General features: G+C 33.8%; 5 protein-coding genes across 5 annotated transcripts; 2 read left to right on the top strand and 3 right to left on the bottom strand.

Annotated features, from left to right (window-relative positions):
• Window positions 1–9: 9 nt before the first annotated feature.
• LOC134830613 (survival of motor neuron-related-splicing factor 30) lies at window positions 10–2,025 on the top strand. Its single transcript, XM_063844155.1, has 4 exons — window positions 10–164; window positions 225–475; window positions 545–691; window positions 1,679–2,025. The coding sequence occupies exons 1-4, from the start codon at window positions 120–122 to the stop codon at window positions 1,944–1,946; spliced, it is 711 nt and encodes a 236-aa protein (XP_063700225.1). The 5' UTR covers window positions 10–119; the 3' UTR covers window positions 1,947–2,025.
• Window positions 2,026–2,037: 12 nt separating this feature from the next.
• LOC134830614 (muskelin) lies at window positions 2,038–6,171 on the bottom strand. The gene is made up of 6 exons (XM_063844156.1): window positions 6,004–6,171; window positions 5,831–5,897; window positions 5,406–5,686; window positions 3,883–4,825; window positions 3,624–3,824; window positions 2,038–2,986 (listed from the first exon to the last, which is right to left on the bottom strand). The coding sequence occupies exons 1-6, from the start codon at window positions 6,078–6,080 to the stop codon at window positions 2,261–2,263; spliced, it is 2,295 nt and encodes a 764-aa protein (XP_063700226.1). The 5' UTR covers window positions 6,081–6,171; the 3' UTR covers window positions 2,038–2,260.
• A 2,528-nt stretch (window positions 6,172–8,699) lies between these two features.
• LOC134832752 (MOB kinase activator-like 4) lies at window positions 8,700–9,913 on the top strand. Its single transcript, XM_063846882.1, has 4 exons — window positions 8,700–8,855; window positions 8,918–9,183; window positions 9,243–9,506; window positions 9,573–9,913. Exons 1-4 carry the CDS (start codon window positions 8,805–8,807, stop codon window positions 9,667–9,669), a joined length of 678 nt encoding a protein of 225 aa, XP_063702952.1. The 5' UTR covers window positions 8,700–8,804; the 3' UTR covers window positions 9,670–9,913.
• Window positions 9,872–13,211, bottom strand: LOC134832749 (polynucleotide 5'-hydroxyl-kinase NOL9). Its single transcript, XM_063846880.1, has 4 exons — window positions 13,071–13,211; window positions 10,477–12,974; window positions 10,268–10,419; window positions 9,872–10,210 (listed from the first exon to the last, which is right to left on the bottom strand). The coding sequence occupies exons 2-4, from the start codon at window positions 12,963–12,965 to the stop codon at window positions 9,987–9,989; spliced, it is 2,865 nt and encodes a 954-aa protein (XP_063702950.1). The 5' UTR covers window positions 12,966–12,974; window positions 13,071–13,211; the 3' UTR covers window positions 9,872–9,986.
• A 559-nt stretch (window positions 13,212–13,770) lies between these two features.
• On the bottom strand, window positions 13,771–17,543 carry LOC134832750 (ARF GTPase-activating protein Git). The gene is made up of 5 exons (XM_063846881.1): window positions 17,403–17,543; window positions 16,614–17,305; window positions 15,359–15,811; window positions 14,919–15,100; window positions 13,771–14,413 (listed from the first exon to the last, which is right to left on the bottom strand). The coding sequence occupies exons 1-5, from the start codon at window positions 17,458–17,460 to the stop codon at window positions 13,864–13,866; spliced, it is 1,935 nt and encodes a 644-aa protein (XP_063702951.1). The 5' UTR covers window positions 17,461–17,543; the 3' UTR covers window positions 13,771–13,863.
• Between the last annotated feature and the right edge of the window lie 29 nt (window positions 17,544–17,572).

The following is a 17,572-nucleotide window of genomic DNA, read 5'->3' on the forward strand; positions in this document are numbered from 1 at the left end:
TCTCACTGTTTTAGGCTCCCGAACAGCTTCAGCTCGCTTATTTCCTCATTTTTCAACAGTTTTCAGGCTTTTTTTGACGACAAATTTACATTAAAACTCCTCGCCGAAGGATCCGCATCATGGCTGATTTGGATTTAAACAATTACCAAATGCAACTGCAGCAGGTTTGACTTGTTTACATTTGTGGCTTCTTCAGAAAAATTATAATTTCATGTTTTTTATAGGTAAAAGCTGCTTTATCCACCGACCCGGACAACGAAGAATTATTAAAACTCAAATCGGATCTGGAAGAAGTCATTGAGCTGACGAAAGATTTGATCCGGGCGCAAAATGAGGAGCAAAAAAAGTCATATATTGCACCAGCAGGCAGCAGCGGATACGATGGAAGTTACTACGAGAGGCAAAAGGCGTCGGAAACTCCCACCAAATACTGGAAAGTTGGCGATAAGTGTCAAGCGAAATGGACTGATGGGCAGTAAGTTGCTTGAATTTTCATGAAAATTTGGGAGAAAAACGTTTTTAATCGTTTTTGCTTGTTTTTTAGATATCATGATGCCACAATTGAAGCTATTACGGATGATGGGCAAGTCAATATTATCTTTGACAATTATCAGAATCGAGGAGAAACGACCTTGAAGGACTTGCGAGAACGAAAAGTTCGGAACGAGGTGTTCCAGACAAACAGCAATAAGTGAGTTTTGGAATTTGTTTGAGCTTTTAGGGAAAAAAGTTTGAAAATTGACATTTTTTGACGTAAAATTTGCTTAAAGTTGAAAATTTTCGATCTATTTTTTGAAAAAAAATTTTCAAAAACGTCTAAAAGTCAAATTTTTATTTTGAGATCGACGTTTTGATTTTCTCATTTAAAAAAAATTACAAAAAAATCGAAAATTTCGTAAATTTGTATGAAGTGTCAATTCAAAAAATTAAAAAAAATGATAAAAATTAAAAAAAATTCTCAAGAAAATTTCGATATTTAAAAAGTTAATTCATTAAATTCACAAAAATTGATAAAATTAATTTAGAATTTCTAAAAATTCTTCAAAAAATTCAAAAATTTTTCAGAAATGTCATTTCAAAAACGACCGTTAAAAATTTGAAAAGTTCAAAAACCCTCAAAAATCATTATTTTCTTCCAAATTTTTCATTTTTTTCAAAAATAATTTTAAAATTAAAGCTTTTCAATCAAAATTTTCATAAAAATTTTTTTTTTCAAAAATTTCAACAAATGTCAATTTAAAAATTGTTCGTTAAAAATTGGAAAAGCCAAAATATTGTTAAAAAACCCTCAAAAATAAAAATTTTCTTTAAGAATGTCTCAAAATGAAAAAAATGAATCTTTTCTAAAAAAATTTTTATAAAAATTGCTCAAAAACTCGAAAATGTCAAAAATTTCAACAAATGTCAATTTGAAAATTGTTCGTTAAATATTTGAAAAACCAAAATATTGTTCGAAAACCCTCAAAAAATAAAAATTTTCTTTAAAAATGATTAATTTTTTCAAAAAATGAATCTTTTCAATTAAAATTAAAAAAAAATTGCTTAGAAGCTCGAAAATTTTAAAAATTTCAACAAATGTCAATTCAAAAAATTTCCGTTAAAAATTTGAAAATTAAATTTCCTCTAATTTTACCTTCAAAAATTTGAAAAATAATTTTTTAAATTTTTTTCATTCCAGACGTGTACGACCAAATCAAAAAGAGTACCTGAAAAAGAAGAAACAAAAGAAATTGGAACGTCTAAAGGGCATCGAAGAGTCTCGCGAACAAGAAAAGAACAAATGGCTCAGTTTCGCAGCGAAAACGAGCAAAAAGAATCCCGGCACGAAAAGTATATTCGCATCGCCCGACAGCGTAACGGGTCGCGTTGGCATCGGAACATGCGGCATTTCGGGCAAAGGCATGACGAAATATGTGGAAGGTGAAAAATATCGCAAAGGACTCTAAATAAAAAAAAATTTTTTTTGGACATTTTTGGAATCTATAAAAAAAAATAAATGAAAAAAAAACAATCAAGTATAGTAACTCTAACTTTTTTTTTGTATTTTTTGATGCATTTTTAGTAGTTTGTAGTATTAATAGGCAAATAGTCAAAAAATTTGTTATTTATTTAGCGGTGCGAAGACATTTAATGCTTCATTCAGTAATTTTTTAAAAATCTCTGGTACAAACGATCAGTCTCGTATCACAAAATTGTCACTTTTTAGTTCCATTTTATTCAATAATAATATTTTTCGCGCCCTTTACGGTGCCTTAAAACCCTAAACTAGTATAAAATCCGTTAGATTCGCCTTCGGTTGACACATTTTCTGAGGTAAAAATTCAATTATTTTGTTGTAGATGGAATATCGCCCGCGTTTCACTTCCAAATCGACAATTTGTCGGTTCGTAATTTGCGTCACTTGATCGATATTATACGCATAGAGGTCCATTTCGTTCGAGCAACTGGGCGACATCATGCTACTCGATGCCGGAGACTCAATGCCACTCATCGAAGACGAGCATGGCGACGCATTTCCTTTCGCCGGGTCATCAAGTTTGAACAGCAACGTTGCCAATTTGTGAAATGCCGTTACTTGATCCGGATTTTCGCGATCGATGGCGGCATGAAGTTTCGTTTGGAGGTACGTTAAGCCTCGTAGCGGGTCTTTTTTCGCCAATTCTTCGTATTCTTGTGTGCGAATGAGATACCGACATCGTTGCAAGGCATTTTCGCGACTCGGTTTTCGCATGTACAAGCACCAAAAGTCGTCAAGGCGGAAATTTGACTTCCACGTGATGCCCGGATTGCCGCCGAAGAGATAATGGATTTTGCTGGCGGGATCAAAGACGAGGGTGTGAGCGTAACGGGGGCATGGCGAGGATGGGGATTGCTCCTTGTTCTCGTCACTGCGATAGATGCAACTCCATTCGAGCGTGTTGAGGGAAAACATCCACAGGGAATTGAGATCCATGTCGCCGCGACGATCTTTGCCTTTGCTGAGACTCTGAAAATATTGAAAATAAAAATTAATTAAAAAAAAAAAAATTTAAATTTTTTGAAAAAAATAAATATGAAAATTTAAAAAAATAAAAATTAAAAAAAAAATTTAGAAAATTAATATTAAAAAATTGAAAAAAAAATTTTTTATTAAAAAAATTTAAAAAAATAAAAAAAAAAATTTAAAAAAATTTAAAATAAAAAATATTTTAATTTAAATTAAAATCAAAAAAAATACTTTAAAAAATTTTTAAAAAAAAAAAATAAAAAATTTAAAAAAAAATTATGATAAAAAAATTTTAAAAAATAATTTTAATAAAATTCAAAGAAAATTTTTAAAAATAAAATTTAAATTAAAAAAAAAATATATTTAAAAAAATTAAAAAGAATTTTTATTTTGAAAACATTCATATAAAGTTCTTTAATTTTTTTTTTAAAATATTTTTTTTAATTTAAAAATTTTTTAATTTAAAAAAATATTAAATAAAATTTATTACTCAAAAAAATTAAAAATTATTCAATTTTTTTTTTGAAATTTTAAAAATATTTTAAAAAAATAATATTTTTAAAAAATTAAAAAAAATATTTATAAAAATAAAAACGAAAGATTTTTTTTTTCAAATAAAAAAAAATATAAAACTCACCGTTAAAACATAAATCTCGTTACGATCAGTATCGATCGTCGCTCGTTGCGTCAATCCCGATGGCGGTCCATTCTTCGCATCAACATTCGAGTTATCTGAAATGAGATTCGTCACTTCTTGCGTGTCAACGTCGTACGTTATGAAGTCCCCCATATACTCCTTGCCTCTCTGCCCGCCAAAAATGAACAATTTTCGATTTTTCTACAAAAAAAATGTCATTAAAATTTTTTTTCTCAAAAATTTTCAGTAAAAAACTCACATCATGGAACAACATCGAATGCGTGATGCGCGATTTTATCGAATTGACTTCCGGAAATGCTGCTCTCGGATGCGCACAGTCAACCAACAACAAATTCCACACATTATTCGAGATGTGATACGCATAAAGTCCCGAATAGAACTGATCTGAGCTCAATTCATCCGTATTTGATGCCGTCAAGATCCTTCCGCCAAAGACATAAATTGTCCTTTTCGCCGAATCGATCGCTAATTGATGATCATACACCAAATCTGGTCCCCCAACGCTTTTTGTGTCATCGCAAATTAGCAGCCAAGTCCTCGTTTCCGTGTCGTACAAATAAAAATCGCTCTTCAACTTGTCCCGAACACGCGAACTTGACTCAATGTACTTCCCAATCATGAAAATCTGCGAATTGTGCGTGTCAAAGACCATTTTGTGACATGCACGAGGCGAAGGACCTCCAACTAGTTCGGAATTTTCGTGTATCAACTCCCATTGGTTCGTTTTGATGTCAAAAACCCACAAATCGGACAAATCTTCGGAGCCATTCCAACCGCCGTACAAGTACATGAGTTGATTTTTCGGATCTAGCACGAGTTGGTGCCCTCCCCGTTTGCCAGGCCATTTGTTACTTTCGGTATTGAGACTTTTCCAACTCACGCTGTACGGTTGGCGTGCCAAATATTCATCCATGAGCCCTTCGTCGATGAGTCGTTCGATTTGGGCTTCAGTTTTGGCGAAATCTCCTTCCGTCACGAGGTTGTTGTGAAGTTCTTGGATCGTTGGATGTTCGAGTTGCACATTTGTTTGGTCCTGTAACGCGTCAAAAGCTCGTTCGTAGCCTTGTTGGCGGAAATATTTGAGACAAAGTCGAATAATTTCCGCTTCTCGTTCGATATTGTAGCTTTTTAACGATGTACTGACGTAAATTGCATCGTCATTTCCGAGTAACTCGACGTACCTGAAAAAAATTGATAAAAATTTCCATTAAAATTTGTTCGAAACTCAATATTTTCTTGTTTTTTAAAGAAAAAAGTTTTCTTGATTTTTAAAGAAAAATTTCATTTCAAGATCAAAAATTTTAAATTTATGAACAAAAAATTCATTTTAAGATCTTAAGAGTTCATTTCGAGATCTAAAAATTTCAATTCATGAACAAAAAATTCATTTTAAGATCTTAAGAGTTCATTTTGAGATCAAAAAATTTCAATTCATGAACAAAAAGTTCATTTTAAGATATTAAGATTTCATTTCAAGATCAAAAAATTTCAATTCATGAACAAAAAATTCATTTTAAGATTTTAAGAATTCATTTAGAGATCGAAAAATTTCAATTCATGAACAAAAAATTCATTTTAAGATCTTAAGAGTTCATTTCGAGATCGAAAAATTTCAATTCATGAACAAAAAATTCATTTTAAGATCTTAAGAGTTCATTTCGAGATCAAAAAATTTCAATTCATGAACAAAAAATTCATTTTAAGATCTAAAGAGTTCATTTCGAGATCTAAAAAATCGATTTCGAGGTAAAAAATTCTTACCAAATACTAAAATTGAAGCAAGGACCCCAACTCAGCAACGGAAGAATCTTTATATAGCGAACCGGAAGCAGCTCTCCCGACGACGTGCGATACCTCAAGTCAAAAACTTCCGGAATCGGGTCGTTCTTCAAACCGCCTTCCAACAACAGGACACCGCACGATTCCTCAAGCCCGCCAAATATCTTGAATTTTCGCAAATTACACACGTGCGCCTTCTCGTACTTGCCAAACTTGATTTTTTTCACGATTGACGGTCGTTGCAGCTTCAGAATCAGGTATTGCTGCAAGCGAAGGACATTGACAAAGAAGAAAAACATTTCAGGGTCAATACACTTGAAATACTCGTTTCGTAATATTTGTTATTGTGTATACACTTGAAAAATGGCCTAATTGCGTTCTAATAAAATCTTTTTCATGTCACTTACCGGCGGATTGTTGCTGTTACTGCTCCAGCGCGAGGTTTGATTCGTACTTTGGTCTTCGCGGATGTTCCTAAAAAGCAAGAAAATTTCATTAAATCATGAAATTGTTGAAAAATTCTCGAGTTTTTCGGATTTTCGGGCGTTTTTTGTTTGCCCAAAGACCTCAAAACACTCACTCAGGCAGGTACGTAGTCGAGTAACTCGTGTATTTGTGAATATCATATTCTAATTTCTTGATTTCGTGCACATCCATGCTGTTGAAGAGGGAAATGACAAAGTTTCAACACTTTTTTCAGGTAAATCTTCGCGAAAATTGATGAAAATTGGAGCTCGACGAGTTTTCGGTGTTTAATTGAATTAGCGGGTGACAATTTTTTCACAAGGGGTACGTGGGGTAGTTTCGTTTATAAAATGGGGCATATTTAAAAATGCGAATTTTTTCTTCATTTTTGTCAAATCTTGCTCCAAATAGTTAAAAATTTGTCAAAATCTTGCTCCAAATGGTTAAAAATTTGTCAGAGAGCTCTAATTTATCATTTTTAATCATTTTTCAACTCAAAACTGCCAAAAAATTGAAACTGAAAAAATTTTTTTTCTTTGACATAGTTTTGTTTTGAAAACTAAATCAAGAGCAAAACTATGTCAAAAACTGTGTCAAAGCCATTTTTGTCAAATCTTGCTCAAAATGGATAAAAATTTATCAGAGGGCTCTAATTTATCATTTTTAATCATTTTATAACTCAAAACTGCCAAAAAATTGAAACTGAAAAAAAATTTTTTCTTTGACATAGTTTTGTTTTGAAAACTAAATCAAGAGCAAAAAAACTGTGTCAAAAACTGTGTCAAAGCAATTTTTGTCAAATCTTGCTCAAAATGGATAAAAATTTGTCAGAGAGCTCTAATTTATCATTTTTAATCATTTTATAACTCAAAACTGGTAAAAAATTGAAACTGAAAAAAACTTTTTCCTTTGACATAGTTTTGATTTGAAAACTAAATCAAGAGCAAAAAAACTGTGTCAAAAACTGTGTCAAAACAATTTTTGTCAAATCTTGCTCCAAACGGATAAAAATTTATCATTTTTAATCATTTTATAACTCAAAACTGCCAAAAAATTGAAACTGAAAAAAAATTTTTTCTTTGACATAGTTTTGATTTGAAAACTAAATCAAGAGCAAAAAAACTGTGTCAAAAACTGTGTCAAAGCAATTTTTGTCAAATCTTGCTCCAAACGGATAAAAATTTATCAGAGGGCTCTAATTTATCATTTTTAATCATTTTATAACTCAAAACTGGTAAAAAATTGAAACTGAAAAAAATTTTTTCCTTTGACATAGTTTTGATTTGAAAACTAAATCAAGAGCAAAAAAACTGTGTCAAAAACTGTGTCAAAACAATTTTTGTCAAATCTTGCTCCAAATGGATAGAAATTTGTCAGAGGACTCTAATTTATTATTTTTAATCATTTTTTAACTCAAAACTGGTAAAAAATTGAAACTGAAAAAAATTTTTTCCTTTGACATAGTTTTGATTTGAAAACTAAATCAAGAGCAAAAAAACTGTGTCAAAAACTGTGTCAAAACAATTTTTGTCAAATCTTGCTCCAAATGGATAGAAATTTGTCAGAGGACTCTAATTTATCATTTTTAATCATTTTTTAACTCAAAACTGCTAAAAAATTGAAACTGAAAAAAAATTTTTTCTTTGACATAGTTTTGATTTGAAAACTAAATCAAGAGCAAAAAAACTGTGTCAAAAACTGTGTCAAAGCAATTTTTGTCAAATTTTGCTCCAAACGGATAAAAATTTATCATTTTTAATCATTTTATAACTCAAAACTGCCAAAAAATTGAAACTGAAAAAAAATTTTTTCTTTGACACAGTTTTGATTTGAAAACTAAATCAAGAGCAAAACTGTGTCAAAAACTGTGTCAAAAACTGTGTCAAAGCAATTTTTGTCAAATTTTGCTCCAAATGGATAAAAATTTATCAGAGGGCTCTAATTTATCATTTTTAATCATTTTATAACTCAAAACTGCCAAAAATAGAAACTGAAAATAAATTTTTTCTTTGACATAGTTTTGATTTGAAAACTAAATCAAGAGCAAAAAAACTGTGTCAAAAACTGTGTCAAAGCAATTTTTGTCAAATTTTGCTCCAAACGGATAAAAATTTATCAGAGGGCTCTAATTTATCATTTTTAATCATTTTATAACTCAAAACTGCTAAAAAATTGAAACTGAAAAAAAATTTTTTCTTTGACATAGTTTTGATTTGAAAACTAAATCAAGAGCAAAAAAACTGTGTCAAAAACTGTGTCAAAACAATTTTTGTCAAATCTTGCTCCAAATGGATAAAAATTTATCAGAGGGCTCTAATTTATCATTTTTAATCATTTTATAACTCAAAACTGCCAAAAAATTGAAACTGAAAAAAAATTTTTTCTTTGACACAGTTTTGATTTGAAAACTAAATCAAGAGCAAAAAAACTGTGTCAAAAACTGTGTCAAAGCAATTTTTGTCAAATTTTGCTCCAAACGGATAAAAATTTATCAGAGGGCTCTAATTTATCATTTTTAATCATTTTATAACTCAAAACTGCCAAAAAATTTAAACTGAAAAAAAAATTTTTCTTTGACATAGTTTTGTTTTAAAAACTAAATCAAGAGCAAAAAAAACTGTGTCAAAAACTGTGTCAAAGCAATTTTTGTCAAATCTTGCTCCAAATGGATAAAAATTTGTCAGAAGGTTCTAATTTTCAAAATTACTGAAAATTTCATAAAAATTAAGAGCAAACTTGAAAAATATTTTAGCATGGGGCATGTTTATAAGAAACTTTTCTTGTGTGCCCCTCTCTCCCCTATATGGCGAGAACCAACTCCCTTCACGCTAATTCAAATCATATTCGTGAAAATTTTGTTTTGATCCGTAATTTTTTGAACTTTTTTGGATATTTCTCCATTAAAAGACGCAAAAAATGACTTTTACGAGCGCTCTGAAACGCAACAGGCCCGGCACAAAAGCAAGCGTAAGTGAAATCCCCTGATTTTTGTGAAAATTAACAATTTTTAATCAATTTTCTTTTTTTAGGAATTCTGCAACTGGCCTGAAGTGCCATTTGAAGAGATGGATTCAACACTCGCCGTGCAGCAATATATCCAGCAACTCATCCGAAAGGATCCCTCGAATATCGACACGATTTTAACGCTGCCCGATAACCAGGATCAAGCTGCCTGGAAGTACGAGCAATTGCGACAATTTTGCATGGAGCTCAATGGACTTGCGGTTCTGCTGCAAAAACAATGTTTTCCAAGTACTTGCAACCAAATGACGTCGACAGAACAGTGGATTTTCCTGTAAATTTCTGAAATTTTGAAAAATTCAAATTTTTTTTAATGAAAAATTACTTTTTTAGGTGTGCCGCCCACAAAACTCCGCAAGAATGTTCGGCTATTGATTATACGAGACACACTTTGGATGGCGCCGCTTGCTTGCTCAACAGCAATAAATATTTCCCGAGTCGCGTAACGATCAAGGAGTCATCTGAGGGGAAGCTTGGATCGGTTTGTCGTCGTGTTTATCGCATTTTCTCGCATGCCTACTTCCATCATCGAGGGTTATACGAAGAATTTGAGGGAAAAACGTCACTTTGCAAGAGATTTAGTACTTTCGTTCTACGGTAAATTCAATTTTTTCTCAAAAAAATTTAAAAAATTTTCAAATTTGACATTTTTTTGCTTTTTAGGAATAATCTGATGACACCAGATACGCTCCTCGTGCCCATGGAAGTCACGCAGAAGGGCGACGCCACAGTAGCTGACACGGGCGAATCCGAAATTTAAACTAAAACTTCATATTTCCGCAAAATTTCGTAATTTAAGTTATTTTTTTTTTAATTAATCACTCGTTAACGTTAGAACTTTTTAATTTAACGCTAGAAAGTAAGGCATATGAGGAAGATTTCGTGTGAAAGTCTAAATGTCGTAGTTCGCATAGGAAGTAAAACATTAGAAATTCTGAATTTAAATTAAATTAAAGACCACGTAAACGTAAAATAATCCACAAAAACGAGATTTTATTAATTTTTACGTTAAATTACTTCAGGTTCATTCATTTTATTCATAAAAAATTAGTCAAATTTTCCGGGGGAAGAGACTTTTTACACATTTCCGCGCCCAATTTTGCGCGAACCAGCGAACTCGGCTTCGGTATTGTACAGATTTGGCAGCGTACTTGTTACTTTGTTGCTTTGTTTCAGGAAAATATCCTTCGGGGGCGTGATGTTGGCCAGTACGAGCATGTTGGCTTGACGCATTTTCGCACGAGGGATCGAGTGATGCACATAAGCGACATTTTGTTTGACGTCAATGGCACGAACGAGACCTAAAATGAGGATTTTTGTCAAAATTTCATCCGAAAATTAATGAAAAAGGGACTTACCGATGCCAAAACACTCAAATTGAGATTTGTTATCACATGTAGAGGAGTTCGGAGCATGACACAAGTAAACAATGTTCCCGCAAATCGTTTCCAATTCACGATTCTTTGGTATTTTTTCGCTGCTGGCAATCGTAATCAGCGGATTTGTGATGCTAAAATACATTTTTCGGTCAAAAATTGTTCTGGGAGATGTTAAAAAGGTAACTTACGCATATGGGGTCGCATCCGTGATCCATTCATACTCGCCATTTTCGTCGGTCAAGTGAGCCAACATCATAATAGTTCGTTTTTCCGCCGGTAACAGACTCGGATCCTCTTGTTTCTTGTATGGCATCTCCTGTTCTGTGTCATTCATCGCCGATTGCAGCTCCGTAACTTCATACATGACATCAGCTGAGGCAAATTTGCAGTCTTGTATCTCCTCTTTGAACATATTAAAGGTAAAATTGTTCACAAAATCCGCCTTCATGACATTTCTAAAGTTAAAATTCTCGATTTCATGCTGGATTTGTACAACTTTCGTGGGTTTTGTCATTTTAATGACCGCTGCCATCAATTCGACGCCCAAACCCTTCTGGAAGCCCATTGTATTGACGATCCATGGCACATTTTTCAAGCTTTCGTCCGTTTCGCAGTACTCCAAAAGCTGTTTTACGCACTTTATGTACTTGATGGGACTCAGCATGACATTAACATCGCCGAAAATGAAGGATTTAACAACGTTACAGGTCTTTAAGACGCCATTTCCAAGTATTGGAGCATCAACGAGGATCGCAGAAACGACTTGCGGTACAAAAAGTATCGGTTGACCGATATCCAGATCGATCAGGAGTACTTTGGAATGTGCATCACTCGTGCCGGAGAGACTTTTGTTCATTAAGTACTCAGCAAATGTGGATTTTCCGACGTTTTTACCGCCGACAATTAAAGTACGGGTGCCAGCTTGGGGCGCTGCGATGTTTTTCCATTGCGGCAAGAGCTTCAGAGGACGCTTGCATGTCGTTTCTGTGTAAATTTTCGTATTTAGGAGCGATTCACTGAGATAATGGGAGTTTCGTTGTCCGATTGTCATTGCTTCGGGGAAGAGATACCGACCAGAAGTGTATTTTTTCACAACTTTCACCTTGGTATTGACTTTGCTGCGTGTTAAAAGTAGCAAGGCATGCGATTTTCCATCAAAATTGCTTCGGATTGTATCGAGCTCGTCTTTGGCGAAACGATCTTTGAGCGAATTCAATGTTTGTATCAGATTTTCTGACGTTTGCGACTCCACAGGAGTAATGTTGATCAATTTGTAGCCGCGTGCCGAGATAATTTGTGCAGTTTTGCCGTTTTTCGGGAGATTATAGCCGAAAATTTGTGCATTTCCGGCAAGAAGTTCGACATTTACGACGCCATTCACGAAAATGGGCTTCTTTAAATGCAAAAGGCACGACGGTGAGTTGTTATTCAGCGAGTTGCTGATGTAAAAATCGTCTCTGGTGTCGACATGGATGCTTTGATCTTCTTCCGCAGCGTCGTCAGAACTCGATTCGGCGATGCTAACGACAGAATCCTCATTACTGCTGCTCGTGAGGTCGTCCACAAGTATCGGATTGTCATTAATTGGCGTCGATTCTTCACTAGATTCACTTTCTCCGCTTGAATTCATTCCATTTTTGATTGGCACTAATTTCGGACAACTGTCGTTACTGTCGCTGTTCGCTAGCATCTCCGTAATGTCGATTACTTGGGGCTCGTCGGTGTCTTCCGTGAAGGGAAGTTGACTCGTAAGCTCTTTATTTGTGTAGGTGACTGCTGTGCCGCGTGCCACATACAAATCTTCCAAAAATTCGTCGCCCGGATCGTAATCCGTGTCACTTGATTCGCCCTCGTAACGATGATAATCACTCGGATCTCCTTCCTCGTCGCTGTCTTCGTCCTCCGACGAGCCATAAATGTCCTCCTCGCTGTCTGAAAAGTACTCTGACTCAATTTCATCCGAATCGTAACTTTGTTCCTCGTCATCGTCGGAATATTCTTCGTCCAAACTCTCCTCCTCCGAGCAATAATCTTCCTCGTCGTAGTCTGAGTCATCCATTCCGTTGCGTGGCATGCCATGCAAAGCCATCAAATCCGCCATATCGCGACTATTTTCGTCACTTTCGTCGCTCGAGTCCTCGTAATGCACGTCAGACGACAAATCAAACTCGCCGTTCATCATGTACTCGTAATCCGACGAATCCTCGTCGCCATCTAAGCTCGACTCGGGATCGTAATTTCTGCCATTTCGCATTACCGCGTATCGGCGATGCTTTAAAAGTCGCCCGTTTATGGGGATTTCCTCCCATTTTCGTTTCCCCCGACCGTTGGCGGTGATTCCTGTGCTTGTCGATGGTATCGGGTCAGTTATTATCTTCTTCCCGTTAATTCGTATCGTCTTCCCGAGAGGCCCATTTTCGATAATTGGCGTTTCGGGCGCCTTTTCTTGCGGTTTTTTCTTGATCCCGTCGGGTTTTGTGTCATCTTTTGGTGGTTTTGTACTTTCAGCAACATCCCCATTACTTCGATTCATGCTGATTTTTTGTCCATTTCTCACGTAAATCTTCTTGAAAATGTGATTCCAGTTTTTTCGGGGTTTTTGTTCCTTTTTGATTTTTCGCGTCACTCCAAATGCCGTCTTTTCCTCTCCATTGACCTTCGGTTTGACTTTTCCCATAGTAAAATGCTGCAAAAACGAGAAATTTCATACAAATTTTGGTAAAATTGGAAGTTTTGAAGGTCTTTGAAGGGAATGGGGAAGAGAATTTCGAGTGAAATTTACCTTCGTCTAATGGAATTTCCGCATCGACTCGTGTCACATGTAGAAAAATGGGGTTTCAATCACTTTTTGTAGAGTTTTTTGCTGGAAAGTCTTGTAAAATTGCGATTTTTTTGCTTAAATCAGCGGATGAGCATGCTTTTCGAAGACCAAATTTTTAGCTGTCAAATTTAGCTGTCAAATTTAGCTGTCAAATAATCAAATACTCAAAAATTACCCAAATATCTCAAAAATTACCCAAATATTTTGAAAAATTACCCAAATACCTCGAAAAAATTACCCAAATACCTCGCAAATATCAATTAGGCCGCTCCAAATTTTTTCAAACTTTTTGTCCCAAAAACTCCAAATTTTTTTCGAACTTAATTTCCCAAAAAATTTAATTTTTTTTTAAAATTTAAATTAATTTTAAAAAATTATTTTGGGAAATTAATTTAAAAAGTCCAAAAAAAATTTGGAATTCAAAATAAAAAAAATTAATTTTTTTTGAAAATTTCTTTAATAAAATATAAAAACGGTTTATTTTTTAACTTTGAATTTTCGAAAATTTTAATTCAATTATTTAATTATTTTTTTTATTTTAATTATTATTTTTTATTTTATTTAAATTTAAAAATTTAATTTATTTTTTTATTTAATTAAAATTCAATTTAATTTTTTATTCAATTATTATTTTTTTATTTTTTATATATTTTTTGTTAATTTTATTTTTTTGTTAAAATTTAATCTACTTGGTTTAATACTTTTCGCAAAGAAGAAGAAAAAAAAATTAGTTAAAAAACGAGAGAGAAAAAAATTATTTCGGGAACGACGTGATCAGAGTCTTGTTGCCCGCTGCCAAGTCATACGCGCAATTCCGTACTTCTTGCAAAAATAATTCCAATTGGATCAAGTTGTCGTTCACGATGGCATTTTGCAGGTCATGACACACTTTTTGGATCCGCAACGAGTTCGAATTCAGTTGCACGAGGGCACTTTTGACATTTTCCAGCGGGATGACGGGCGGAAAAATCGTATTGAGATCCATGATGGCAAGATGAATGCGTTCGGCGCACGGCACGAAGACGTCTTGATTCTTGAAGTCCGGCATTTGGTCTTGAATTTCCTTCCAGAGCTCTTGGATGCGACGCGTAATGATGTCGGTGCGTTTTTGAACGTCCAAAAACAAAGGCATGAGCTTGCTGTGACTCGGCGACGGAGCTGCTGAATGAAAACTTTGGGATCCAGGCACGGGAGATGCTTCCTTGGGGGCTTGACGAGCCTCGTACATGCTAACGGGACGACGTGGATTGAGCTTTTCGTCGACAATTACGCTGTTTGTCATGGATTGGGGACCGTTTTCGGAGCTGAAATTGAAAAATTGGTAAAAATTTTAATTTTTTGTTTGAATTTTGGTAAAAAATTTAAATTTTTGTTTCAAATTTATTAAAAAATATTGAAATCGTTCCTGAATTTGCTGAAAAAATTCATCTTTTGATTAAAAGTTTTAAATTTTGGTTCGAATTTGTTAAAAATTTTAATTTTTCATTCATAAAAAAAATTTTTTGATTCAAATTATTTTTAAAATTGCCAATTTTGTAAAAAAAGATCATTTAAAAAAATAATTTTTCATCAAAATTTTAAATTTTGATTCATAAACATTTTTTAAAAAATTGAGTTTTGATTCAAATTTTTCAAAAAATTGAATTTTTTGTACTAAATTCATAAAAATTTCTTAACTTTTGACAAAAATTTGTTAATTTCAGTCAAAATTTCTTCAAAAAATTTAACTTTTTTTGTGAAATTTTCAAATATTATTTCAAAAAATTACATAAAAAATAATTTTTTGACAAAAATCTGATAGAAACTCACTCATCATGTTGCGATCCTCCATCGGAAGACGTAATTCGTGCCTTAAGAACAGTATTCTCGCTGCTTAACTTGACAACTAACTCCTTTAACTCGTCAATAGTTGACATCGACTTTTGTAATTCATGCTTTAAGACGTCAACTTCGGGATTTGCTGGCACTATCGGAGATTTATTAACAAGAGCCTACAATAAAAAGTCAAAAATTAGCTTCAAATCTTCAAAAAAATAAAAAAAATTGTTAATTTTGTTAGAATTCAAAGTACTTACACCACAAAAAGACACAAAAATCCGTTTGACATTACACAAGAATGGGTTTGTTAGTTAAAAAAAAATGAATTTTGTTAGTTTTAACATTAAAAATGATCAATTTTGGACCAAAAAACATTAACCAAAGCTGTTATTTTTCGTAGATCTCCTGCGAGGCGGCATCGTGTGCATTACCTGTTGCGGAATTGGCGCCAAAGCAGCGTAATCATCATCCGAAGCGACCGCATCGTACAGCGGTTCGTCATCCGAAGCCGTTGAATCTCGTATCGGAGCATCGAGAGGTCTTAAATTCGCCATATTTTGTCTTCGTTTGCAGTCTTCCAGGACATCCGTGATTAATCCAGCGAATTCCTGTTGCGAAAATCTCGCCAATTTTTGTCTTCCTTGATTGCGTGTGGCACTTAGATGCGGATTTGTGGGTAAAAAGGGCACAGCACCGATTTCCGGATTCAATGCTGACGTCGACCAAACAGCTTCGGTCTCGCGACGATCGACTTCTTCGTACAAATCCATCACGAGCTCCTCGAACATCTTGTTAGGCACGAGTTGTAACTTGCCACGAGCGATTTTTAGTTGTTCGTTCAGCTCAACTTTGTTCGTGGAGGGGATCAGGAGATGTTGACCAGCCTAAAATGAAAGAAAAAATTAATTTTTAATAAAATTTTACTTTAAAAAATTGATTTTTAGTTCAAATTTGTTTAAAAATTCAGATTTCGTGGCAATATTTAGTTTCAATTTTAAATTTTTGGTTCGAAATTTTTTCGAAAATAATTTTTTTGGCTCAAAAAATTTGTAATTTTTTAAATTTTTGTTCTAAAATTGTTTAAAAAAATTAAATCTATCCAAAAAATTAAATTTTTCACCAAAAATATTTAATTTTTATAAATTTTGTTTCAATGTTCAAAGGAAAATTTGTTGTTTTTACCAATTTTGTTGAAAATTCTTGATTTTTAGCAAAATATTAAAAATAAAATTTCTATAAATTGGTTCAAAATTTTCGGTTTTCAATGAAAAATTTTTAAATTTCTTTTCTAATTTTTTAAAAAAATTTCCTTATTATCCTAATTTGACGAAAAAAAATTTGTTTTTGCTCTGAAATGTTAAAAAATATTTAATAAAAAAATATTTTTGGATAAAATTCTTCAAAAAATTGTAAAAAATTATTGAACTCTTAAAAAAAATTTAACTTTTGATGAAAAATTTGTGAAAAATTTTAAAACTTCTTTTAAATTTGTTCAAAATTTACGATTTCAATTAAAATGTTTTAAAATTTTTGTCCAAATTTCTTGAAAATTTTCAAATTTTAGTGAAAAATTTAAAATTTCTGTTCAAGTTTGGTAAAAAATTTAAAATTTTCATTCAAATTTGGTAAAAAAAAATAATTTTTTTCAAAATTTGTTGAGAAAAAGTCGAAAAAATTAAAATTTACCGCATGATCCGCCCGTTTCCCACACAAAAAATACGACAATTTATCAGTCACTTCGTACATGGCTTCCATCAACCGATCACTGAGCTGATTATGTCCATGCACCTTCGCAATTTCGATCGCATTATTTCCCTGAGCATCCAAGGCAGCAACATTCGCCCCATACGCGATCAGCAACTCAACTTGCGACGTTTGCCCGAATTTCGTGGCGACATGCAAGCACGTCGAGCCCTTTTCCTTGCTGTAATAATTCACATCGGCGCCTTGCACAATCAACCGGAGCGACGTCTCGACATTCGTTGTGCGAACACTCGCGTGCAGCTGCTTCGACAACTCCAACTCGACACTCCCGCATTCGTTTTCCTTCAAAATTTGCGCCGTATTTGGCTTCAGCACGTACATCAACTTGACGTGTTTCGCTTGAATGAAATCCGCCTTATTTGGGTGAATCGGGTCTTTGGGCGACGGTTTCGGCTTGAAATTCTTCGCAGAAACGGGAATTTCGTTCAAGGTGTGTTCCCAAACGCTGTTTGCTCCGTGCGCATTTAGCTCCGTGACGAATTTCAGGATCGTTGGAGCCCAAGTGCCTTGTCGCAAACTTTTTACCTGCGAAATGTGACGTCCGAGACTGCGATGCACGGAACAGCAATCCGAACACAAGAGGATTCCCCGATTAATTGACGCCCACGACGGATCTGTGTGTGTTGGAGAAGATGAGGAAGTAAAGAAAATTAGGTCAAATTTTTACACCCACATAAAAAATCAAAGAAAATACGGATTTCGGGAAATTACCTGAGGCGGAACAGTCTCCGCAGACCTCCGTGACAGCTTTTGACTTGACTCGAGACATTTTTTTGATTTAATTTCGGGATTTTAAATCATTTTTTGCTGAATTTCGGGACCACAGAACGGGATTTGTTTTGGTTGGTTAAGCCCTCTGACGGACTCTGCGAGAAACTTAA

The sequence above is a fragment of the Culicoides brevitarsis genome, chromosome 2 (genome assembly GCF_036172545.1).
Source record: "Culicoides brevitarsis isolate CSIRO-B50_1 chromosome 2, AGI_CSIRO_Cbre_v1, whole genome shotgun sequence".
In the NCBI taxonomy this organism is placed as follows: Eukaryota; Metazoa; Arthropoda; class Insecta; order Diptera; family Ceratopogonidae; genus Culicoides; species Culicoides brevitarsis.